The 25,196-nt window shown below is 41.2% G+C and overlaps 2 protein-coding genes across 4 annotated transcripts; both read left to right on the top strand.

Moving 5' to 3' along the window:
* The first annotated feature begins 59 nt into the window (after nucleotides 1-59).
* LOC118853622 (membrane-spanning 4-domains subfamily A member 4A-like) lies at nucleotides 60-11,129 on the top strand. Of its 3 annotated transcripts, none has more exons than XM_036763789.1 (7): nucleotides 60-217; nucleotides 3,018-3,189; nucleotides 6,481-6,609; nucleotides 7,496-7,552; nucleotides 8,677-8,838; nucleotides 10,241-10,342; nucleotides 10,920-11,129. In XM_036763789.1, the coding sequence occupies exons 2-7, from the start codon at nucleotides 3,034-3,036 to the stop codon at nucleotides 11,055-11,057; spliced, it is 744 nt and encodes a 247-aa protein (XP_036619684.1). In that variant the 5' UTR covers nucleotides 60-217; nucleotides 3,018-3,033; the 3' UTR covers nucleotides 11,058-11,129. The 3 variants fall into 3 exon arrangements, with proteins under 3 accessions (XP_036619684.1, XP_036619685.1, XP_036619686.1); XM_036763790.1 differs by having other exon boundaries at nucleotides 67-230; XM_036763791.1 differs by lacking the exon at nucleotides 6,481-6,609 and having other exon boundaries at nucleotides 99-217.
* Nucleotides 11,130-12,939: 1,810 nt separating this feature from the next.
* LOC118855273 (membrane-spanning 4-domains subfamily A member 4A-like) lies at nucleotides 12,940-23,331 on the top strand. Its single transcript, XM_036765354.1, has 7 exons — nucleotides 12,940-13,004; nucleotides 15,213-15,384; nucleotides 16,253-16,384; nucleotides 19,544-19,600; nucleotides 20,419-20,577; nucleotides 22,041-22,142; nucleotides 23,136-23,331. Exons 2-7 carry the CDS (start codon nucleotides 15,307-15,309, stop codon nucleotides 23,271-23,273), a joined length of 666 nt encoding a protein of 221 aa, XP_036621249.1. The 5' UTR covers nucleotides 12,940-13,004; nucleotides 15,213-15,306; the 3' UTR covers nucleotides 23,274-23,331.
* Nucleotides 23,332-25,196: the final 1,865 nt, after the last annotated feature.

Here is a 25,196-nt window from a genome sequence, read left to right as displayed (position 1 = left end):
TTCAGAAACTGCTTGTTGTACTTCTCATCAGCATGTCCTTTAAGGCACAGAAAACTGCAGGAGGAAGGGCAGTGTGTCAGGGGGAAGCAGGCGAACAGCCCAGAGTGAAACCACAGGGCATTTCCTACTCAGTGAAGCTCCATCCATTGAGTAGGCAGTGTGTGAGGAGGGAGACTTGAAGACCAGGAGACCCTGGAAAAGCTGGCCGATTGGACGGGTAGGCACTCCAGGTGGTTCCTATTTTTGCTTTGAGGTGAAGTTAAAACCCAGGGAAGATGGGGATAGGAGGGATCCAAGGGGGCCGTGAGTGGGAAGGAGTGTTCAAGTCTTTGGGTCTGATAAATCTTTTCAGGCAGATGGCCCTGCTGGGCTCATGAGACAGAGCAGTTTTGGTTGTACTGGCATGAAGAATAAGGTTCTTTGGGGCTATAAGCAGAGACCCATTGGGTCTACAGTCCTGAGTTTGCCCGGGCCGAGATCCTCTGAAGGGAATGGGCAGCCCCTGGTTCCTCCCACACACTCCTAGCTCATGCGCATCCAGAAGTCTCTAGATCTGCCCTGGATATTGGGTACGAGAGGCTTGGTTCAGCGCCCTCTTGGGACTCCTTCTGCCTTGAATTTCTCTGCCCAGAACTCATCTCCTGACTCTCAGGTATAACTAGGGACAAACATTTTGTAGCAGTGAACTGACCAGTTGGGTCATGGTGTTGGTAAAACCTCCCCCTTCCTTTGGAGACAGGCAACCCCACCTTTCATTGTGCAGATGGGATTAGTGCTGGGGAAGGAAGGAATGTCTGGAGGGACGGTTCTCCTGGTACAGAGCCTCAGCCTCCTCTTTGCACTAATGTCAGACCTGTTCTCACTTAAGCACCACTCCTGAAGTGCAGATGATGAGCCCTTTCTAATCTCTGAGAGGGATAGAAGGGAGGGGACATTAGAGGTCAGAGGCCAGAGAAATTCACAACCAAACCTTCCCTTCCTACCTTTCTACTCTTATGATTTAATTAATTAATTAATTGAAAGCTCATTTCAAGGTTCGCAATGAGCATGACATTTGGCTTCCTGGCCACTCAGGAATCTCTCTTTTTTTCTGACCTCCCAAAGCACTCCCTTCTCATAGAGCTTTTCAGAGGCAGATCATAGATTTCTTGTTTTATAATTCTCTTGTTTAGTCCATCTATTCTTCCCAGACACAGGTAAGCTTTGAGTAGTGAGGGGCTTGTCTTCTCTTGTCCCTTTTCCCAAGGCACAGATGAACCCAGACCTTGACTCATACTACGTCCGTAGTAAAGGCTCTGCAGAGTCAAGGCATCAGAATAGTATGGGCTCCTGGTAGCTAGTCAAGACTGTTTCTTCCTATTTATTTTCATCCTCTTAGGCCTTCCCACTCCCCTGAGAGAGTCCTGTCACTTTAAGGGGGTTATTGGGAGGAGTCTGTTCTGCTTCTCCCTTGGAGTGACAGGTCTGATCTGTGGGCTCTGTGCCTTGCCTACTCTTGGCATAAGGTGAGGATGGGATTATTGACTGGATCATTTTCATAGTCACAATAGGGTGATTTGTAAAATTTGATTTCTTATAGCAACCTTTCAGTAAAATTAATAACACAAATGTTTTCATCAATTAGTTCCCTCTCAATCAACCAAGCAATCAACAAAAAATTATTAATTGGGGGCAGCTAGGTGGCACAGTGGATAGAGCACCAGTTCTGGAGTCAGGAGTACCTGAGTTCAAATCCAGCCTTAGACACTTACTAGCTTTGTGACCCTGGGCAAGTCACTTAATCCCAATTGCCTGGGGTGGGGGGAAGAATTTATTAAGTGGCCTCTAGGTGCTTAACACTGTTCTAGGTATGTTATATGGGGGAAAATTTTAAAAAAATATTGAGACATTTCCAATTGTCTTAGGTGAATCTAGATATATAGGCAAGTGGTGGCCCGGAAAGAGTGCTTAAGATTCAGCAGTCATGAGTTTGTGAGTGGATCTATAAGATCATAAGATGCCATGTCCTTTTTGGGATCAGTAACTGGTAATACTGACTTAATTATTATTCCCTGAGCATAAGTGAAGAGAGGGGATAGGAGAGTAGGCATGTAGTGTCTTCTAGATGGCAAGATTATCCTTGCTATATAGACCCTTGTGTCTTGGTAGATATCCAGATGGGATGCAGCATATTGTAGGCACCTGGGTCTGCTAGAAAGAGAAAGATGAATTGAAGATTCAATCACCCATCCACCTTATAATCCAGGCATCTTCATCCAAGGGAAGGTAGTTCCCAAAGTTGAGTGGACTATTTAGCCTTACTTCCCTTGTAGACCTTTGGGTGACATTCAAAGTCTCTGTAGAGCCATGGACCTGAGTCAGAGTGATTGCTGAGCCTTTCTAGTTTGGGACACATATGAACATAGTACCAGTCAGTCTCAACCCCCATGTGGGACAATTCACTTTGCTCTGATCTATGAACACAACTCAACCCCCTTGTCCATATGTCTTTGGTCACACCCAAGATGAGGCTGGAGAGGATGTATGGATAATGTTCATAGCATGTGTCCTATAATGGTGATTCAGGAGCACTGTCTTCCCCTGTGAAGGAATTGACCCCTTGTCTTTAGATCTCATTGCATATCCTTCAAGGTATTTCACAACTACTTCCTCATTTTATCCTTTAACAACCTAAATCTTCTTTCCAGGCTAACCACTCCAGATTTTTTTCAACCAATCATAATGTAGCATAGTCTCTAAGCTCTTAACATCCTGGTTGTCCTCTGTTGCATGCTGTCCAGCTTATCAGGCCCTTCCTAAAATATGGAACTGCAAAGTGAACACAATAATCCAATTGGGATCTGAGCTGGGCAGAAGAATGTTGTACTGTCAACTTCATTATTCTAGACACTCCTCTCTTAGTGTGGCCCAAGAGAGCATTAACTTTTTTGAGCTACCATTCCACCTTCCTTTTTGGGGGGGGGAGGGGATGGGGAGACACACCAAGCTTGTGTTTCATGTGACTTCTCTTCTCACAGTGTCACCAGTGGCCTCATGGACTCCCAGGAAACTCCAAAGGGAATGGTCTCATCCTATCCTCAGTCAGGTTTCATCTCCTTCTCACAGGGTGCAATGCAGGCACCTATGCGACTCTATAAATCGAAAGCAGCCCTGCAGAAATTCCTGAAAGGGGAACCCAAGGCACTGGGGGTGAGTCAGAGTTCTCCATCCCTTGTGAGAGCATATTTTTATGTTTCTAGCTGGGAGGGACTTACAGGTTTGTAGATTTGGAAGCCAGAAGAAACTGCTTTTGTCTTTGTGTCTGCAGAGTTTAGCACAGTGTCTGGAAGAGAGGAAGAGCATAATGAATGCTTGTGGGATGATTAAGTTACCTTAAACATTATTAAGATTTATTTTGAGACCATGAGATCTGAAATAAACCTCAAAAATCATTCAGTCCACACTCTCCCCATTGTTTTAGAGTTGAAGAAACTGAGGCTCCAGCATAGTTAGAGGCATATCTAAGGTCACAGAGATAGTACAAAACAGACACAAGATTTTAACCCAGGTAAAAGATTCCAATCCCAATATTCTTTCAAGTGTTTGCATCTCAGGCAAATCTCTCATTTTACAGATGAATAAATTAGAGAAAATCAATGACTTGCTGGTATGTAGGTATTGAGGAGTAGTACTCAGAATTTGAATACATTTTGTTTCTTAAGATTAAGTGATAATTTCATTCTATAGGCTTCCTCAGCTTTGTGAACCTCTCAGGGCTTAGTAGATATCAGGTTGGGCCAGAATGGCTCCATGCATTTAGGATATATTTATTTAGTCTTAGAGATAGATATTAACATGCTCCCTGAATGCCCCACTCTGAACAGGGCCATAGTTAGACCTAGAGAGGACCCAGGGCTTGGTACCAACTTTGTGTGGCCCTAGTCTAGAATCCTTTTAATTTAGTCTTGGTGGTGGGGAAGGAAAAGAGAGATGTACCCATTGGCTATGGAGGTGAGGAGGGATAGGTATCTATAAATTGATACCTTGGATCATCTGCCCTTCCCTGTTGTCCCAGGGAGTAAAGTAGGGATTTTCTGGTGAAGTCTCTATTTTTTTCCTATTCTCTGCTATGTGATGACATCAGATAAGAATGACTAGCAGGGAATAGGGTAGGAAGGCAAGAGGTACTTGGAAAGAGGGAGAAAAAAGAAACAAGATGTCTCTCAACATTGGGATCCTAAATCAAATGCCATCCATGTGATATAATTTCTGTGGTCTTCTGTTGATCTCTCCCCATCTTTTCTTGGTTCCGGGTCAGGGGTGCAAATGTTTAATAATAGATTCTGTAAAAGAATGTATGTAGGACACATTTTAAAGTTTAATCTCCATTAACATTCTTTGCTACATCAATTAAGTCTGGACAATCAATAAAACATCAAATCAAGCCCCAATTTGGAGGGATTGTCAATTTCTGAAGGAAAAATGATCACACTGACAATTTAGCTATTGGCTTTCTCATTTGGAGCTTCTCTAATGGATCCCTGTATCTTGGAAAGAGTTTATTTGTTGGACCAGTAAAAGACCAAGGCAACAATTTGAAACAGCTGATAGCATAAAGAAAATTACATGAATCCTTTAGAACTATTTAATTAGGTTCTGTTTCTGTTTGTACCCTTTCTGGAAAGCTAATTATTAAGTAAAATTTATTAAATTATTAACTAAATGCTTAATAAATGTTTATTGATTGTCAGTCTGACTTTGGGGCAGAGAGGTAAGCTAGCTTTCAGGGATATCAGTAGTCCATACACTAGAGAGAATGCTTATCCTAGGCTTACTTCAATTCAACAAATATTTACTAAGTGCTTACTATGTGCCAGGTACTGTGCTAATTACTGGGGATATAATTAATAAAAAGATAAGACAACCCCTGCATTCAAAGGTCACAATCTAAAGAAAGAGACGAAACACATCAAGAGGCAGGAAAGCACAGGAGGGGGAGTTGGGACACCAGAAAGTACCTATCTCAGGCAGGGCAAGGGGCATCTCTGTTATGTGGAGCTGAAACAAGGTAGGGCAGCGATGCAAAGTGGAGAGAGTCCAATATCTGCTCTCTAGAAAGGAAGGTGCTGAAGGGAGTTTGGTGCTCCACCCTTAAACCCTTCAAACAGGAGAGAAGGCTAAGGGGGGTGGGGTCAATCAAGGCTTGAATTAGCAGCACGGCAGTGTCTAGAAGTGATGATCCTGGTAGGGGCATCTTGTTTCATGGAATTGAAAACAGGCAGGGCAGCAAAGGTGAAGTGCATACTCAGTTATGCGCGTTTTCCAGATAGCGTTCTTTTTCGAAACCCACCAACAAAGCCCACAAAAGTTACGCTAGAAGGACACTCTTTCTCTTGGTATTGGAATGAACCTGTGATCTCACTGGTGTAAAATGCTCCCAAAAGAGGAAAAATGCTTTATCAATGAAAATTGCCACCAGCTATATGATATATTCATAGAAAGTGACTTTGAGGGGATTTGAGGTATGGTAATGATAAGTTACTTGCCGAGGATCTTGCAGCCAGTACGTGGCAAAGGCAGGACTTTAACCTAGATCACATTGACTCTAATGCCCGCTGTTTTTCCAGTTTGCCACAGTGCCTTTCATTTTATCCTCACTGAGACTAATCATTCAAATTTGTAAAGCTTCAAAATTTGCTAAGTACTCAATAGACATCATCTTGGGATTTAAAAAAAAATAGTTTTTTAAAAATTAACTCAATAATCTATTTTTGATTTTTTTTTTGGACTGGGGAAGGTACGGCAATTGGGGTTAAGGGACTTGCCCAAGGTTACACAGCTAGCGTTTCAAGTGTCAGAGGCTGGATTTGAACTCAGGTCCTCCTGCCTCCAGGGCCGGTGCTCTACTCACTGCACCACCTAGCTGTCCCTACCTCAAGAATTTTAAAATGAAAAAACTTAATTTTTGTAACCTGGAACTATGATTTTATTGTTGTAGGAAGTGTCAGTGAGGAAATCCCCACTACTAGCATAGATTCATTTGTAATCTTACACAGTGACCAGGGGCATTAGCAGCTAAATGATGCATCTGGGACCACGTGGCCAGTACTTATCGGTAAGAGACAGGAAGATCATGGCTCAGTTGTTCCAGACCCTTCAGAGAGCTCTCTATCTGGATAAGACTTTACAGGTCTTCTAGTTCAACTTCCTCATTTTACAGATGAGGAAACTGAGACCTAGAAGTAAGAAGGGATATGTCCCAATTTCTAGAGATTTTAAGTGGTATATCTGGGGATTGCTCCTAGTTCTCCCAAGCGATCAAGCAATTAACCAGTTACAGACTCTTATTAAGCCTCTGCTACATGCCAGGTACTGCCAGTGCCCAGAAAGATTCTGGAGAGGATGGAAGGCATCTGAAGGAGGCAGAAGGCCCTTGCCTCCATTTCTAGAGGGAAATGAATCAGTCCTCTGTGTGCTCATGAGAATCTCTTTTTCTTCTAGACCGTCCAGATTATGATTGCCTTGATGAACTTCAGCTTAGGAATGGTTCTCATTTTGATTTCTTCGGATGCTTATAGACGTGATGTTTTTCTGTTTTACACTGGCTACATATTCTGGGGAACAGCATTTGTGAGTAGAGTTAGTGAAACTAATTCTGAAATGTAGAGTTTTTCCCTTTATACCTAGAAGGCAAGTGGGAACCTGGATCCCAACAACACATCCCCTGTCCTCAAGGCTTCCTTTTTACTACTTTCTGTGGTAGATTGGGGAAGGGTTGCTAAACAAACATACATACACATAAAAATATATGTACACACACATCTATAACTCAATCTCATATCCCTGCTCATTGGCCATAATATTAGAGTGAATTTTAAATGTTTGAGATACTCTCCAGAGCAGCTCATCAGATGCTCACTTCCTTTTAAAAATGACATGTGTAACACTTTCATTTACTTAAAGGCGTGGACTCCCCATAGCTCTCTGGGCTGCCTCACACACCCAATATACCATTATGCTGTAAGGTCAGGTTTTCCCAGAGTAGTAGTCATGCGGTTATCATACAAAACCATTCAGAGTCCTCGTCATAAGCCAAGTTCAGGTGTCAATTCACCCTTTATTTGCCACTAGAACTCCTGACACCCATTAGAGGTGTTCTATGTTCTTGCAAAATCAGTCACGCTTGACTCTCTTTCTTTCTCTCTGTCTCTCTTTCTCTTTCTTCTCTAACTTTCACCAAGTCCAAGCCCTAGGAGACTAGCATTGTTTTCCTTTTTAGCAGGATTACTTGACCTCGGAATGATTTGTGCTAATTCTCATTATGAAAGAAGGCAGACCTGCCTACTCTTTGCTCCATTATTAGGAGGCTCCTGGAGTGTATGATGGATCCACCAGAGACATTCAGTTCTCAGGGATGGGAGAGGCAGGGCTTAGTGACTGACTGTTCAAGGGTGAGCACAGTAGGGACAGAAATGAAAGTTTTAAGGCATCGATTTGTTCCCTGTTCTGCCCACAGTTCATCATCTCTGGCTCCCTCACCATTGCTGCAGAGAACAGAGCCACAAATACTCTGGTGAGTGGCATTCCCTCTTTCTCTGTTGCTTAAGAGGAAGAAACTTCTGATCTTTTTTTGTGCCCTCTGAAAGGGGAGGGGAAAATAGAAGGGTTATTGAGAGACTGTCTTAGCAACCCTTGGCTAGGCTACAGTGGGCTTGCCTGGTCAATGCCACATGGCTGAGCTGGTAACCCAGGGTCACAGAGGGGTTGAATCACTGTTGACTGATCTCCCATTACTCAGATGGTTACCTGGTAGAGCCTGCAGTTATACCAACAGAAATAAAAATAATTCTCTTGACTTTTCAGTTCCCTTGACCTGAGTTATCTTTATGCAAAGAAAGGACTCCCATATACATGTTGCATTGCTTAGTAGAATGTAACGATTTTAAGAACTGAGTGTTACTTTCCCTAGTCCTTATATTCCAAGTGCCTGACATATTGTCTTGCATTCATAGTAGGCACTCAATAGATGCATCTTTCTCTTGTTGCTGTTGGATGCACACATGTATATTGGACAAGACTGAATACAAGGTGTCCCTAAAGTCGGCGTGTAATTTAAAATAGTTGTAACTTTTTAACTATATGTGATGAAAAGAATCTGTAAAAAGCAAAAGAAAGAAGAAACAATTTTTTTATTGTTCTTGTTAATTTTCAACATGTCCACCATTATTACTAATGCAAGGGGTAATACAATTCTGTAGTTCATGGAAAACATTTTCAAGCTGATTTTCAGTAATGCCAGCAATCACATCACATGTTTTCATCCACTTGGATATGGAATTCCTGTGTGGTGCTTCTTTCTTCTACTGGGTTCTTAACCTTCTTTGGACAGTGGTAGTAGATTTTAGTTCAGCCAACCAAAGAACACAGTTTACTTTCTCTTCTAGTGGAGCCATGGATCAACAGTAATCCTGAAAAATAAGTAATTTTTACATTGAATTTCTAAAAATAAAAATAGAATAAACATAAAATTTCTGAAGACAAAAATAAACTAGACACATTAAGCTTTCTAATCCTTGTTACAGATTCTTCCTATCACATATAGTTACAAAGTTACAAGTATTTTAAATTGCACACGGACTTTATGGATTAACTCCATAACTGTGTATTAATGGGTTAACCGTTCTTGCGTGATTCCAGATCCAAAGCAGCCTGGCAATGAACATTGTTAGCTCAGTGGTGGCCGGGCTGGGAATCATCTTTTTTGCTGTCAACTTGGTAATGTCTGATCATGCCTACTACTACTACTGTCACCAAGAGGGTTACTATGATGTCTGTGCTTTTGGTCACTCTATATTACTGGTGAGTACTTCCAAACTGGAGCCAATTACGATCATGGATCTTTGGAACTGACAATCTTTACAAGTCAGTGCAGAGACATTGAGGGTTTTGTAGAGGTCTGAGCCTTTGAGGACAGGTGGTTTTTTTGGGTTGGGAAACCAGAGGAGATTCCTTAATATTTCTGGCCTTATTCCTGTTCTCTGATCCAAAAATGTGAATTCCTGAAAACTGCAAAGGGTAAAAAGCAACGAACATTTCGATTCAATACAGTTCGTTCCCATCAATGTGGTGAAATTAATAATTATAATAATGATAATAACAAAACAACAATAATGAGTTTTCACCATGGGTGAGGTGATAAACTCTGCCCTGGGTGTGTGAGACAAGAAGGCCAGGTAATTGTGAAAGAAAGTGTTGAAGGAGAGACAACCCATTTTTGATTTAAGAAGGGGAGGTGAGTCAAGACAGTCTTTAAGTCAAGACAGTCTGCATGCCAACTGTGATGGATCTTGAAGGAACAGAACTTCAGCACATAAACATGGGGTGTACTAGAGCCTATTCGTGGCTGGTGGTTGGTTCAGGGAAGATCATTGAAAAGGGAGAGGGCAGAGAAAGATTTGGGGCTAGAGTGTACCCAAAGCTAGCCTGGATGGAGATCAGGAAAGGGGAATGAGTTTAGCACGAGATAAAGAGCAGAATATAATGAATTCTGGAACTACAGATTAGGAACAATTTGGGGAGTAGGAGGTGCCTTTGCTCACTTCCCCTTTCCTCAGTGGATGACGAACTTTTGAAGTCACCATTAGGTTTCCGAGTAGTGGCTGCAGGCACCACTGTGGGCTTGCTGTGCCAGGGAATTAATGATGATTTCAGCAACCCAGAGCCACCAAATCTGGAAGGAAAACATACACAGAAATTGTACGCTGGTTAGAACTGTTTCCTTCTAGGGGGTTTGGGGTTTTCTTTATCAAATAAAGCTGTGCTGAGTATCCATGACATAACCATATGGATGCCAGCCTAGCTTGTGTATGGAATGGAACACAAGGGAAGAATATTTAAGTGATCATAGGCAGGTCAATTTGAATTTCTGAGCTTCAGTTTTTTGATCTGCAAAATAGGTGTGGTAATACTTGCACAAGATTACACAGGTATATTGTGAGGAAAGTGCCATGTGGATCTTAAAATGTCATTGGAATATGATTTATCACTATTGTTAATAATAATAATATGTATAATTTACATGGTACTTTAAGGTTTGTCAAAAGCTTAATGTATGTCTTAAATTTTGTTTCAGGACAATCTCTCATCTCCTGTCTTGCCCCACTCAACAATCTCCCTTTTACTCATTTCTTCCTGAGTTGTCAGAAGTGGGACCTTGTATCCACCTCTCACTATTCACTATATGTTTGGTTCCTCTTTTCAGGGAATCAATTTTATTCTTCTGATCCTAACTATTTTGGAATTTATCCTCTCCCTCACCACCTCAGGCTTTGGCTGCAAGGCAAGCTGCTGTGACCAGAGTGGGGTGAGTAGCTGAAGCCATGTGGTAACCTGGTCACTTTGGTGGGGATGTGCAATGAGGCTACTCCTTAGAAGATCAGGAAGTAGATCCTTTCAGGCATAAGAGAGGGGACTGAAGTCATATTCTTAAGTCTTATTAATTGGGGACGACTTGGTTGTTTTGGGATTCCTTGGGCATCTGTCAGATCTTGGTCTTCAGCCTATATAAAGAAGAAAATGACAGGGTCAACTGTTTACCTCTCTCTCCCTATTTTAGGTGAGTTCAGAGAGCAATCCTGCTAAGAGTGAACTTGGAGAAAGAGTAGGAGGACCTGAGGGGAAGGTGGTCATAAGCTAGAAAGGTGGAGGGGAGAGAAGAGGGCAGGGGAATGGAGGAGCGGAGTGTGCAAATAACGAGAGGATGTGAGAAATTGGTTATCCAGTTACCTCACAATGCCACCCTTCCTGTCTCATTTATCTAGGGTTTTGGCCTTAGTATAAAGGTGTTGTCACTAGAAATGTTCTGCCTGACTTACAATCCCTTCAGCTCTATTCTTGCACCTTTTGGTGACTCATGTGTGGGCTTGCTGTTGGACTTGTAGGTCACTGTCTTCATGCCTTCCCCACCCTATGTGCCAGAAAACCCAGCTGCTGAAGCCTGCAAAGGAGGGACCACATTTCTGAGCCCAGCTGCTGACACAAGTGCATTTCCAGGAAGCCATCCTGACAGTTTTGTCTAGAACATGTGCTTCCCTGTTTTCAGCTAGCCTTGCTAGCTGTTTCTCAATGATAAATAAAACAAATTAATTATGGTTTCTTGGATTTCTTTGTTAATAGTCCACTTCAGCTTTGGGGATGGACTCCTTACTTCCTCTTTCCTTTCTCTCATAACAATCTCCTAATAATATCAGTGTTTGCTCACAACAGCATCAGTCAAAATGTTAGTGAATTGTGTTTTAATGTGGCTACCCACCAAGTGCAGCCTGCCTCAGTCACCTTATGGATCCCTATAAGAGATAGTGACAGTGGCACCAAACTGGGACCCTTGCTGTCCTCCATGAGTGAGGATTCTCAACTGCTGGGGGATTTGTCATCTTTTATCTTTGACCACTCTGACGGTTCTTCTAACCTCTGACCTCTACTTTCTATCTTGCTTCCCTGTCAGTGAGCCATTTATTAGAGAAACTTAGCCTAACCTCAAAGTTTCTTCATCCTTTTCTGACCCCACAGTTGCCCACAAAATCATAAACTCCTTCAGAGCTTCTTCTTCTTCTATCACCAAAGTCTCCTTTGGAGGGCTTCCTGATTCAATACGGTATATGAGAAGGAACTCTACACTGGGAATGCAAATCTTAGCTCTGACACTTGCTTAGACATCATCCAGCTGAACCCTTTCATTTTAGAGAGGAATAAAATGAGTCCCAGAGAAATTAAATGACTTTCCCGGATTGACATGCTACTTATCCTAGAGCTGGAATTCAGACTTACGGGGTTGTCTCCAAATCTGGAGTTCTTTCCACCATGCCACCTATCTCCCTGTTTTGTAGAGAGAAAGCAACTCATTTCCTTTCTCTTGGCCTCTCTCATGGAATTGGAGAAAATCTTCTATAGAAAGACCAAGAGAGGACTAATAGCTTCGCTAAACACATGCAACTTCTAAGTAAATGCTATAGCCAACTTCCCAAGTGGTCTCTTGTCATCTAGCCAAGCACTCCTATCATTGCATTTCACCACTTCTTTAGCATATAAGAGAATCTATAACTGAAACCCAGTGCCCTTAGCTCCATCATAGGGCAAATTCTCACAATAAACCTTGTTTTATTTTAAGCTTTATGATAGTTATCTCCTAGCATACTCAGAGAATATTAAATAGGATTGTTTGTTATCAATCTCCTCTAACTTTCTTCAGGATTTCATTGAGCAAAATAATCTAGGGTGAAAGTCAGCACAGTATCGTGTGCATGTGTGTATGTGCAAGAATTATGTGACAAATTAATTTCGTATGTACCTAATTAGTTACATGCTGTCTCCTGCATTAGAATGTGAACCCTTTCAGATCTGGGACCATGTGTTGACTTTTCTTCGTATCCCCATCAATAAGTACAGAGCCTAGAATGCTAGAAAGCTCTTACTAAATGTTTATTGAGTGTTACCTCTTACACTCATGTATATGAATAGGGACCTAATATAGTTTTTTAAAGCAAGCCCATTTTGATTAGATTTGCTGCTAACTTTGAATATCCTGTTTTTCAATACAAAATAGTCATTGAAATCTTGAGGAATCCTTTGAAGACAAGATAATGACATTGGCATTTGTCTAAGACTTGAAGAATACAATGGACACATGATCACTAATGTAGATTGCAATTCATCCATGCCTTCCTATCTTTTCTGACTCTAGTCTGTCTCCTCCTATAACATATGAAATGAATTTGTGAAGGAAACTTATCATTAGTCATTTCCTGTGTTGGAAAGTAATAGTTCCTGATTTTTGAAAACAGCTTACTGTAGTCATCATCATACATAAGTAAGAGAAAACCAGTGGGAAGGACATAATGTCAAGGGAAACAAAGGAGATAAGAAAGGTTGGAACCCCAGTGGAGGATCTCCTATTCAGTGCAGCTCCATCCCTTGTCTCAGCAGACTTGAAGGCCAGGAGACCCTGGAGGAGCTGGGGGAGAGGACAGGTAAGCACTCTGTGTAGCTCCCATCCCTGGTTTCAGGAGAAGCTAGAACCCAGAGAAGGTGGGTTTGGAAGGAATCTAAGAGGGCCTTGAGGTAGAAGGAGTATTCAAGTCTTTGGATTCAGGTGGCTCTTCAGTCAGCTCTCCCCCAAGTCTCACAAGACAGATCAGGTTTGGTCACAGGAGGATGAAGATAAAAGATATTTTGACTATGAGCAGAGATGTTCTGGACCTTATTGTATTTCCAAAAAGCTCCTTCCTGTCTTGCCCAGGCTGGGATCTTCTGAAAGGAATAGACTTTCACTGGGCAGCCCTTAGGTGTTCACAAAGACTTCTAGCTCTGGGGCAGCCAAAAGAAATCCCCCAAACTGTCTCTGTTTATTGTGGACAACAGGAATAGACTGTTGCCCCTTTGGAGATGCTTCTGCTTTGAATTCTTCAGTCTAGAGTTCATCAGAGATACTGTGTCTGGAATCGTGTATAATGTTCTCCTGGTTCTGCTCCCCTCACTCAGCATCAGATCATATAGGTCTTTCCAGGTTTTTCAAAAATCTGCCTGCTCATCCTTTCTTATAGCAAAATAATATTCCATTATATTCACATACCACAACTTATTTAGCCATTCCCCAATTGATGGGCATCTCCTTGATTTCCATTTCTTTGCCACCACAATGGGTCCATTTCCCACTTCTATGATCTCTTTGGGATATAGCCCTAGAAGTGGTATTACTGGGTCAAAGGGTATGCACTTTTTTATTGCCCTTTGGGCATAGTTCCAAATTTCTTTCCAGAATGGCTGGATCAGTTCACAACTCCACCAACAATGTAACAATGTTCCAATTTTCCCACATCCTCTCCAGCATTTATCATTTTCCTGTTTTGTCATGTTGGCCAATCTGCCAGGAGACATATGGTACCTTAGAATTGTTTTGATTGACATTTCTCTAATCAATAGTGATTTAGAACATTTTTTTGTATGCCTATAGGTATCTTTAATTTCTTCCTCTGAAAACTGCCTGTTCATATCCTTTGACCATTTATCAATTGGGGAATGACTGATCAGTAAAAGTTTATTAAATGGACACTATATGCTAAACTTAGCACTCTTCTAGGTGTGTTTCAGGGGGACACAAATTCAAAACTGAGACAGTCCCAATTCCCCTAGGAGATGCAAGACATATAGGCAAGTGGAAGCAGGGGAAGAAGAGTACTTTGGTCTTGGCAGCCATGGATGTTGCTTCCATGTGAAGCTATAGGGCCATATGTTACTGAGCCCTTTCCAGGGGTTGATTTGCTTATTGTTCCCTGAGTATAAGTGAAGAGAAGGGATTGGGAATGTGTGTATAAGGTGTCTCATAAATGGCAAGATGTCCTTGCTGCCTAGATCCTGGTGTCTTATAGATGTCTAGATGGGATATAGCATAGTCTGGGACATCTGGGACAGCTGGAAAACAGAAGGGTGAATTGAATGTCCACTTACCACCCATGTTTCAATTCAGACATCTTCACCCCCAGTGCCCTCAACTTTGAGGATTAAAGTGGAAGGTCTCTGGAGGACTCTGGACCTAGTCAAAATGATACCTGTGCATTTTTAGTTTGGGACAGACATGCATATAGTACCAATCGGTGTCCAACCTCATGTGAGCCAGTTCAGTTTGCTCTCTTCTATGACCAGAGCCCATCCTGTGTGTACACATGCCTTTGGTCACTTATGGAATGTGTTTGGAGAGGATATTTTGATCCATACTAGCCCATACTCAAAGCTGGAAAAAATGTTAAAAGTATGTGTCTTACAATGACGGTTTTAGCAGCATGTGAAGGACATGACCCCTTGCCTTTGGATCTTAATGGGTATCTTTCAAGACCTTTTGTGTCCATTGCCTCATTTTATTCTTTAAACAACTTAAATCTTCTTTTCTCCATGCTAACCATTCCTGGTTTTTTTCCAATCGACTCTCATATAGTACAGTCTCTAGGTCCTTTGTCATCCTCCAGCTTATCAATGCTCTCCCTAAACTATGAAACCCCAAACTAAGATTTGACCAGGGCAGAAGTCTTGGTATTAGCAGCTCCATTGTTCCAGACACCATACTTCTCTAACTGTAGCCTAAGATTGTGTCTGCCTCTTTTGGCTACCATTCCACCATATCTTTTTGAATGGAAGAGAATGCCAAATTCATGTTTCATGTGACTTCTTTTTTCTTCTTACAGCATTAACAGTGGTCTCATCAACTCACGGGAAACTCCAAAGGGAACGTATCCATTCTTTCCCCAGCCAGGTCCTATTTCCTTCCCACAGGGTCCAATGAAGATGCCTGTGCAACTTTATAAATCAAAAACATGCCTGCAGAAGTTCCTGAAAGGGGAGCCCAAGGTGCTGGGGGTGAGTCAGAGTCCCCATTCCTGGGAAGGAGATTCCTATACTTCTGTCTGGGAGAAACTTACAAGAATTCCCTCCACCCATATATCTAGGCAACAACTTTATCATTCATAATGTTACGAAGTTGCTAGGACTAAGTAAAAAGTTCAATGATGTGTTGGGGATCACAGCATCAGTTCTATATAAAGGTTAAGAGGACCTTAACCCAGGTCTTCCTGATCCTTAAGCAATATCTCTATCCACTATGTTTTTCTGCCTCTCTTGATCTTATATGATTTTAGGATTTTGGAGCTGAATAAGGCCTTAGAGATTTTTTAGTCCAATCATCTATTTCACCATAGGGAAGCTAGGTGGTAAAGTGGATAGAACACTGGCATTGGAATCAAGACTCATCCTCATGAATTAAAAACTGGACCCAGACACTTATCAGCTGTGTGACTCTGGGCAAGTCATTTAATCACATTGGCTTCAGTTTTCTCGTCTGTAAAAATGAGCTAGAGAGGGAAATGGCAAAGCACTCCAGTATCTCTGCCAAGACAGCTCCAGATAGGATTGCAAAGAGTTGAGCACGGCTGGAAGATGACTGAACAACAATAGAGGAAAGGACTTGTCCAAAGTTCTAGAGATTTTAAGGAGTAGAGCTAGGAACTGATCCTATTTTCTCTGACTTGAAATTTCAAATAATTGATCAATTAACCAATAATAAATTTTTATTAAGCTTCTACTACATGCTGGTTATTGTGACCTCTTGCTCATACCCAGTAAAATTCTATAAAAACACATTTGGGAGTGGAAAAAGAACATTGACTCCATTTCTAGAGAGAAGTGATTCAGTCCTTTATGTACTCATCAAAATCTTTTTCCCTTTTAGACTGTTCAGATCATGATTGCCCTGATGAACTTTGCCTTAGGGATGGTTCTTATTTTGGTTCCTATGAAATTTTTTTATATTCATGAGTATTTTCTGCTTAACACCGGCTACATATTCTGGGGAACAGCATTTGTGAGTATAATTAATGAAACCAATTCTGAAACATGGAGTTTTTCCCTTTGTTCCTTGGAGACAGGAGGCAATCTGTTTGTCTACAATATGTCCTTTATGCCCCAGGGTTTCCTGTTTGCAATTTCCAGTAGTGGAGATAGGGAAGGGTTCATATTGTAATATATATATATATATACACACACACACACACACATATATACATACATATATATATACACATATATATGTATAATGCATTGTATATTAAATTGATATATGACATATATAATATATAAAATATGGTGATATATGATATATGGTAATACGATACATATTATATACGTTATAAATATATAATCTACTCCACACAGTATACTGGGATGATAGATAAGTAGATAAATGGATAGATAGTTAGATAGTATACAAGCCAATGGTAAGGAAGCCCAGTCATTTTTTATTATCAACAATGCAGAGTCCAGTAGGATCAGAGTTGTAGAGCTGGATAATGTTATAGTCTATTTCCCCTTATTTTTACAAGCTCAGAGCCACGAAGTAACTTACTGAAGGTCCCAGAGCTACTGAGCACCACAGCAAGAATTTGTATCTTGGTTTTCCTAGGTACAAAGCCAGCACTCATTCTACCCTGCCTTGTTATTGTGTGATCGTTTGAAGAGAAATGAGCTTTTTACCCTCGACAGATTAATGATAGCAATGGCTCATGATTTACAGATTTCAGAACCACCTAATCACAAGAACCCTCTAAGGCACATAGCACAGGTATTATCATCCCCATTGTACAAATGAAAAAACTGAGATTCAGTTGTTGATAGTCTTCCCTAGAGTTATGCAACTATTTTGTATGTGTGTCAGGATTATGATGCAAAGTACAGTGTTCAGCTAATTCTATGATAATGCTAAGCCAACCAAGTGACTTAATTTAAAATAATTGAGATACGCAGCACAACAGCTCATTTCTCTCAAAAAATGATATACTAATTGGAATCCTTTTTTTTAAAAACTTTTTTTGTAGCCTGATTGAGGGATTGACCTTCCCTGCCTCTCTGGGCTGATTCATAAACCCAATGTACCACCATTCTGTAAGGTCAGGTTTTTCCCAGAAAAGTGTTATCATCCAAAGTAATTCAGAGTCATAGGTATAATGCGGGTTCATGGTTAGATTCACCCTTATCATTTTCCATTGGAACTCCCAAGTCCTACTTGAAATGCTCTGTGTTTATACAAAATTACTCACCATTGATTCTTGTGTGTGAAACATTTATCAAATAAGAAATCAAAAGCAAGAATAATCATAGTATTTAATAAATTATATGTAAGGGCAGGAACTCATTTTACTCAGCAAAAGAAATAATCAAAATATAACAGTTCACCCATAAACATGTGCCTCTAGCCATTGGAGAGAGTGAACATGCACCTATGGAAATCTTTCAGGAAGACACATATAAAACAATTCAACTCTGAATTGATGAACCATTGATGTTCAAGAAACAGTCTGTACCTTGCATCACCTGCTGGGCAAAGGAACTCTGCTATCAGCTCCCCCCTTCATACTTACAGCTCTTCTGCTATGCAAACCCAACTATCTGTGACTGTTGAGCCATGGAAACAATATCGAGCTCTTTTCTCATACAGCTCTCCTTCTTAGGAGGCTAAGAAGCTTACTTTTTAAAAAGGAAAAAAATCAGTGTAGCTCGTAGAAATGAAGATGTAAATCTCTTCTTTCCCTCTCTTTTTCTTCCTCTCTTGAGATACATAGAACTTTATAGGGAAACACAAATAATCATGAAAGGCTTCCCCTCAATCAGGAGGAAGATGGCATTAGATGATAATAAGCTTCCAACAGGAGAGGTTTGTGCTGTCTCCAATTATCTTTCCCCAAAGGAATGTCTCTTTTCCAATAGAGTATTTATGCCTTTGGTAAGCTCTGTCAGTGGACTCCACCTGAAACATCTGCTTTAATTTTTTGATTCAGTCACCAAACAAATATTTACTAAAGGCCTACTATGTGCCAGTTACTCTGCTGAGAGCTGGGGATACAAAAAGAAGGAAAAGACAGTTCCTGCTATCAAGTAGCTTGTAATTTAATGGGGGAAGACACTACATAAAATTAAATTGAAAACTGAGGGCAGGGGAAAAGGTACCCAGCATGGGGACATGATTAAGGTCTATAGCTAAGTAAGAAAGAATGATCTTGGAGGAGCTCTCATACCCACCCTTTTCAATTAGAGGGAAGGAGGGATCCCAGGACCGAGGAGAACTGATGAGGTATAAGCTTGAGAATTGATGTCATTGTAGAAGAGGTTTCCTTTACTCTTCTTTAAGTACTAGGTAATAAGTGATAAGTACCATGGTCAGCATCCCTCTTTAGGTGGCTTCTATGTCTCATGTTTGATTGATTTTCTGATCTTCCTCTATCCTCCTTCTTTTCTCCTCTCTCCTATTCCTTCTAATGCCTCAAATCAGGGTCTCTTTGAATTTAGTGACTCCTGACTACCTTATGATGTGAAACTCAAAATATCCACTCTTCTTCCAGGTATTATTGGAGCAACCCTATATAATCTTCCAGTATTTCCCCAACTAGTTTGTAAGACATTAATACTAAAACCAGGTATATGTAAAAGAACTAATGGATAACAATGAACCACAACACCATAATGATCTCAGTCAATGTTTGCTTTCAAACAAGTCCTTTCAGTATATTAATTTGAGGAAGAAGTTTTTTCTCAAGTCCTCACAATGATTTGTGAATCTCATTATACACTCAGAGACACACGTGAAGAAAAATACATACAGAAACAAATACATACCCATGCACACATATATGTATTGATGGGTTGAGAGATAGCTAGAAATACATCAGAGAAGCCTTGTTTCTTCTCAAACTTTCATCAAATATAAGCCATAAGAGACTAGCCTTGCTTTCATTTTTGGTATGGTTACTTGAATTCAGAGCAATTTGTGTTAATTCCCATTATGAAAGAATGCAAAGTCGACAATTGCTCCTTGTTAAAATGTTTATGAAGCATGTAATGGAGTCATCAGAGACATCAGTTCTCAGGGATAGGAGAGACAAATCTCAGTGACTGGCTGGGCAAGGGTGAGCACGGTGGGGAGTGAAATGAAAGTTGTAGGGCATTCATGTATGACATCTTTTGTCCACAGTTCATCATCTCTGGCTCCCTTTCAATTGTTGCAGAGGATAGAACCACAAATACTCTGGTGAGTGGCATTCCTTCTTTGTCTGTAGCTCAAGAAGGAGACATTTTTGATCTTTTTTTTCTGCCCTCTGGAAAAGAAGGGGATAAATGAAAGGTCATTGAGAGACAGCCTCAGCATCCCTTGTCTGGGCTGTAGCATGCTTACCTGACCAATGCCTATGTTTGGGTTTGAAACCTGGGGTCACAGAGGGTATGAATCACTATTGGTCACTCCCCCATTGCTACCTGGGAAAGCCTGCAACCATACCAGCAGAAATCGCTTTTCAGTTTCCCTGACCTCTTCAATTGTCTTTATGTAAAAATACATGAAAAGGGACAGCTAGGTGGTGGTACAGTGGATAGAGTGCTTGGCCTGAAGTCAGGAAGACTCATCTTCTTGAGTTCAAAGCTAGCATCAGATACTTACTAGCTGTGTAATCTTTGACAAGTAACTCAACTCTTTGTCTCAGTTTCTCATCTGTTAAATGAGCTGGAGAAGGAGATGACAAACCACTCCAGGATCTTTGTCAAGAAGACCCCAAACAGGGTCACAAAGAGTCCGACATGACTGGAATGACTGAACAACAACAACAAAGGATCCTAATGCAGATGTTGCGTTGCCTAGAATGTAAAGACTTTGGGAACTAGGCAATTGTTCAACTGGTCCTTGGATCGGGAGAAGCCTGTATAATCTTCAGCTCATAGTAGTTGTTCAATAGGTGTATCTTTCTCTTGCTGTTGGATGCACACCTGTGTCTCAAACAGGACTGGACACATGGTAGTGACTCCATAACCACATGTTAATGAGTTGACTATTAATGGATTCTTGCTTGTTCTTAGGTCCGAAGCAGTCTGGCAATGAATATTGTAAGCTCAGTGGTGGCAGGGCTGGGAATCATCTTTTTCTCAATCAACTTGTTGATGATGGATCCAATGCATTTTTTTTATTACTTTGACAGTTCCTGTGATTCCTGTCTTTTGGTCTTGCATCTATTGCTGGTGAGTACTTTCAAGCTAGAGTCAGTTCTGACCATGGATCTTTGGAATGGGCAATCTTTATAGGCCAGGGCAGAGACATTGACACCAAGTGTCCTACAGAGCTCTGAACCTTTGAGGAGAAGCAATTTGCTTGAGTTGGGAAACAAGAGGAAATTCCTTAATATTTCTGGTTATTCTTATCTTCTGAGACAGAAATGTGAATTCTGAGAACTCCAAAGGATCAAAAAGCAATGAGCATTTTCATTCAGTTCAGCTCGTTCCCATTCAATTCAATTCAGCAAACAAGTATTGGGGTATGCAGTTATCACTACTTGTGAGGTGATACGCTCTGCACAGGCGACACGAAGATAATAAAAATGCCACGGTTTTTGCTGTGGAAGAACTTACTGTCTCATTTGTTCTCTGTGGAAGGGAAAAAGAAATCTGTGCTAGAAAAGGGCAACGTAAATGTGATTGAAAACTTCAGGAAGTGTTTGAGGAGAGGGAACCCACTTTCGACTGAAGGAGAGAGTGGGGTCAAGAAAGTCTTTAAGGACAGAATGCTAGCTCAGAAGAATCTGGAAGGAACAGAAGAACCAGTAGATAAATACAGGCCTATTCCTGGCGTGCAGTCAGTATGGGAGAGATCAGGGCAAGAATGGGGAATAGAAAATATCAAAAGTTAGCCTGGATAGAGATTAGAAAAGAAGAATGTATGCAGTAAGATCTTCAAAGGATGACCAAGGCAGGAACTACAAATGAGAAACAAGCTTGGCAAGATAGAGCTCCTCTAAGAAATGCTTTTGCTCCCGAGCCCTCCTCTCCCTTCCTCTGCCCTCCCCTCCCCTCCCTTCCCCTTAGTGGATTATAAACTTTTAAACACACTCAGGATTGAGCCTCTGACTGATGGCTGCAGACACCATTGTAGTATGGGAGACTGCTGGGATTGACAGAACACCTGAGAACCACCAAATCTTCAAAGAAAACAGACATAGAAATTGACCCCTGGTCAGAATTCTGTCTCCTTTTAGAGGGTTTAGGTTTTCCTTTATCAACCAAAACAATGTTGAGCATCCGTGATATGCCCAGATGGATGCCAGCCTAGGTTGTGTATGGGATAGAGCACAGGAGAGGGATGCCTGTGTGACCATAGGAGGGTCCTTTTTCTGACACCCAGTTTGCTGATATGCAAAACAGGGGTGCTCATCCTTCTACAATATATGACACAGGATTATTGTGAGGAAAGTGTTTTGTGGGTCTTAAAAGTGATATTATTATTGCTAATGGTAATTGGAACTAACATTCATTTGCATTTTAAGGTTTGTGAAGAACTTTTTAGACATCTTAGCTCTTGTTTCCAGACAGTCACCCTCCTCCTGTCTTGCGTCCTTTAATCTGCTCTTTCACTTTTTTTCTTCCTGATTTATTCAAAGTGGGGCCTTGTGTCCAGACCTCACCATTCTCTCTTTGATCTGTATCTGTAGGGAATCAATGTGATTCTGCTGATCCTGTCTATTTTGGAACTTGCCATCTGCCTTGCAATATCAAGCTTTGGCTGTAAAGCCACCTGCTGTAATCAGGGTTCAGTGAGTATCATGTGGCGCTTCTGTAACTTTGGTGAGACTGTGCCATAGGGCTTCTCCTGGGAAGATCAATAAGTGGGACCTTTCAAGAATTAGTGAGAGAACAGCCTACCTTCAGAGAGGATGTTTGTGTGTCTCTGCCTCCATATCCCTAAGTGTCATATCTAGTGTCAGAGACCAACCATCCCCTGGGACCACCAGTAGGGATGTTAAGAATCCTTAGCCACCAAGAGGTGCACCCTTTCTCCCTAACCACGAGTACTTGACTGAGGCTACATCATTCACCTTTCAAATAGTTAGGCATCATACGGTAGATAAGAATGAAGAGTGAGGAAACATTTTGTTTTCTCTCCCTTGGCTCCAAAGAAAAAGCACAGAAATTGGCCAAGGGAGCATTTTAGTCAATTTGATGACTTAGCAACTTAGCGAATCTATATCTGGGGTACTGCATCTACCTGGAAAAGGTATGAGGCACATCCATTGACAACCTACTAAAGATGACTAAAGGGGCACCTTCTGGGACATGCCCAGATATGCCCCACCTAGACTGAGGGCATATTTTTAAGTTTCATTAGTTGGTTTGGTTATTCTGGGCTTTCTGGCTTAGTGTCATATCTTTGTATTCAGCATAAATAAAGGAAGCAATTACAGGATCAAGGATCACTCTCTCCCACCTCTCTCTTTTCAGAACTCAGAGAGTAGCCCATTCAAGAGTGACCTTATAGCTTAACTGTGAGGGCTTGAGGGGAAGGATACCTTAAGCTAGAAAGATGGTAGGCAGAGAGGAGAATAGTGTTGAAAGTGAATTGGAAGAAATGTACACAAGAAGTTGGTCAGCCAGTGCCATTACAATGCCATCCTTCCATTTGCTTTTGGCCAAGGTCAGCCCTTGGCATAAACATGATGTCCCTAGAGATTTTCTGTCCTGATAATTGTTTTACTTCTCTTTCTGCCTCCTTGGGTGACTCATGAATACAGTTTCTGTTTACCTTATAGGTTGCCCTTGTCATGTCTCCTCCACCCTATGTACCAGAGAACCCAGGTGCTGAGGCCTCCCAAGGAGTGACAATGCTTCAAAGCACAGTTGCTGACACTGCTACATTGCCTGGAAGGCCTCCTGACAGTTTCATATAAAACGCATGCTTTCCCATTCCCAAGGAAGGCTCCTTCTGTTACTGTCTGTTTCTCGATGAAACATAGAGGAAAGTGATTCTATTTTCCTGGAATTCTTTGTTAACAGTTGACTTCAGCTTTGGCTATGGACTAATCACATCTGCTTTCTTATTTTCCACAACACCTCTGATTATCTCAGTATTTGCTCACAATAGAATCAGCAAAAATGTCAATAAATCATATTTTTTCTTGGCTGTACACCAGGCCTAGTCTGTCTAAGCCTATGGATACTGGGAAATAGAGTCCCTAGAAGATAAGATAAAGGACAAGAAATGGAGTTGGTTGCACAAAGCTAGATCCTTTCCCATCCTCCATGAATGAAGATTCTTGACCTTTGGAATTTTCTGCTGCTTTTACCTGGTAATGTACTGTGATTCTATCCCCAGCAGTCTGGGCTCTGTCATCTTTGCTCTTTGACCTCTCTCTTTGCTCCACCCTGGCCATTGAAGAAAATACCTCCTTTCTACCTGCTTTCCTGTCAGTGAGACATTTTAGGAGGAACTTACTCTGATCTCAAAGATTCTGCATCCTTTTCTGACCCCACAGTGACCCACAAAATCAGAAGCTTCTTCATAATTGCCCCACCCTCTCCCACCAAAGTCTCCTTTTAAGGCTTCCTGATTCAGTGTATTATAAAAAAACAACAACCTTTGGATTGGGAGTCAGAGGAGCTGGGGATGCAAATCCTATCTCTGCGGCTTCCTGTCTATGAAACTGAAGCCTTCCTTTTTTCTGAACCTCAGTTTCCTTTCTTTTAAATTAAGGAGAGCCAGGTCTAGCCTGCTTATCTCACAGGACTGTTGTGAGCATTACATGGCATAGCATATGTCAAGTGTTTGTAAACCTGAGAGTGCCAGTAAGTGTCAGCAAAGCAGAGCTGTGCATAGTGCAATAGTAAGAGTAAGGGAGACCTGAATATACATCTGGCCTCAGACTCTTAGCAGCTGTGACTCCGGTCAAATCACAGCCTTTTTCTGCCTCAGTTTTCTCATCTGTAAAATGAGGACAATAAGCACCTACCTCATGGAGCTTTTTGGAGGATCAGATGAAATAATGTTTGTAAAGTGTTTTGCCAACCTTAATGGGCTATATAAATGCTAACTAGCTAGACATCATGTCAAACATTTTTATTTCTTACAATTCTTATTTCTCCAATGTTCCCTCTTCTTACAGTATAGACTTAGATGAGCTGGCCGCTGTAATCTGGCAAAATTTTGGAAACAGAGGAAATTAGGTCAAAATATACTGCAGTTTCCCTTGTTCCAGATGGGATCTGAAGTTCCAACTCAAATATTAATTTAAGTAAGATTTTATATCTATTATAACAATAACAATGACTATGATAACAATAAGCAATGACAACTAGCCTTTATTTTTTAAGGTTTGGAAAATACTTTACAAATAATTTGTCATTTATCCTCACAGCAACTCAATTCAGAACCAAGAAGTTCTTCATGCCATCAGAAAAAAAGGTCTCCAGATACAAAAGAAAGGTGTATTATGAGGGCAGAATTTATAGTTTCAAAAAGAATCATATATATGTCTGAAAGGTTCGGAACCGCTGGATATAAGGAATTCTCAAAGTAGGAGGCAGAAGAATCAAAGCATATATTTAGGCTCCACAGTAACCAACCCACAAACCAGTATCCCCATTTTGACATATTGATCAAAAGCTTCCAGGCCCAATTAGTCTGCCTCACAAGAGTAACCAGGAGGCCACAGAGAAGCATGATGGTATAAAGCAAAATCACATACATGCTTCCCCTCTATGGCAAAAAGATTACCCACTGGCCTCAAGTCCTTGTTCAGCACTCCTCAATCCACACCTAGGTCAGCTCTGCTACTGGCAGCTCCTGCTTCAGCTTTGGCTGTAGCTGTAGCTGT

Source organism: Trichosurus vulpecula, chromosome 6 (genome assembly GCF_011100635.1).
Source record: "Trichosurus vulpecula isolate mTriVul1 chromosome 6, mTriVul1.pri, whole genome shotgun sequence".
Taxonomy (NCBI): domain Eukaryota; kingdom Metazoa; phylum Chordata; class Mammalia; order Diprotodontia; family Phalangeridae; genus Trichosurus; species Trichosurus vulpecula.
Note: the sequence above shows the minus strand (reverse complement) of the source record. Positions and strands in the feature narration are given on the sequence as shown.

Bases quoted from the DNA above. Each gene is read 5' to 3' on its own strand.
- LOC118853622 (XM_036763789.1), top strand. From the start codon at position 3,034: ATGGACTCCCAGGAAACTCCAAAGGGAATGGTCTCATCCTATCCTCAG. The intron at 7,553-8,676 runs GTGAGTGGCATT...GCGTGATTCCAG, and splicing joins ACAGAGCCACAAATACTCTG to ATCCAAAGCAGCCTGGCAAT. The intron at 10,343-10,919 runs GTGAGTAGCTGA...TTGGACTTGTAG, and splicing joins GCTGCTGTGACCAGAGTGGG to GTCACTGTCTTCATGCCTTC.
- LOC118855273 (XM_036765354.1), top strand. From the start codon at position 15,307: ATGAAGATGCCTGTGCAACTTTATAAATCAAAAACATGCCTGCAGAAG. The intron at 15,385-16,252 runs GTGAGTCAGAGT...TTTCCCTTTTAG, and splicing joins GGGAGCCCAAGGTGCTGGGG to ACTGTTCAGATCATGATTGC. The intron at 22,143-23,135 runs GTGAGTATCATG...TTTACCTTATAG, and splicing joins CCTGCTGTAATCAGGGTTCA to GTTGCCCTTGTCATGTCTCC.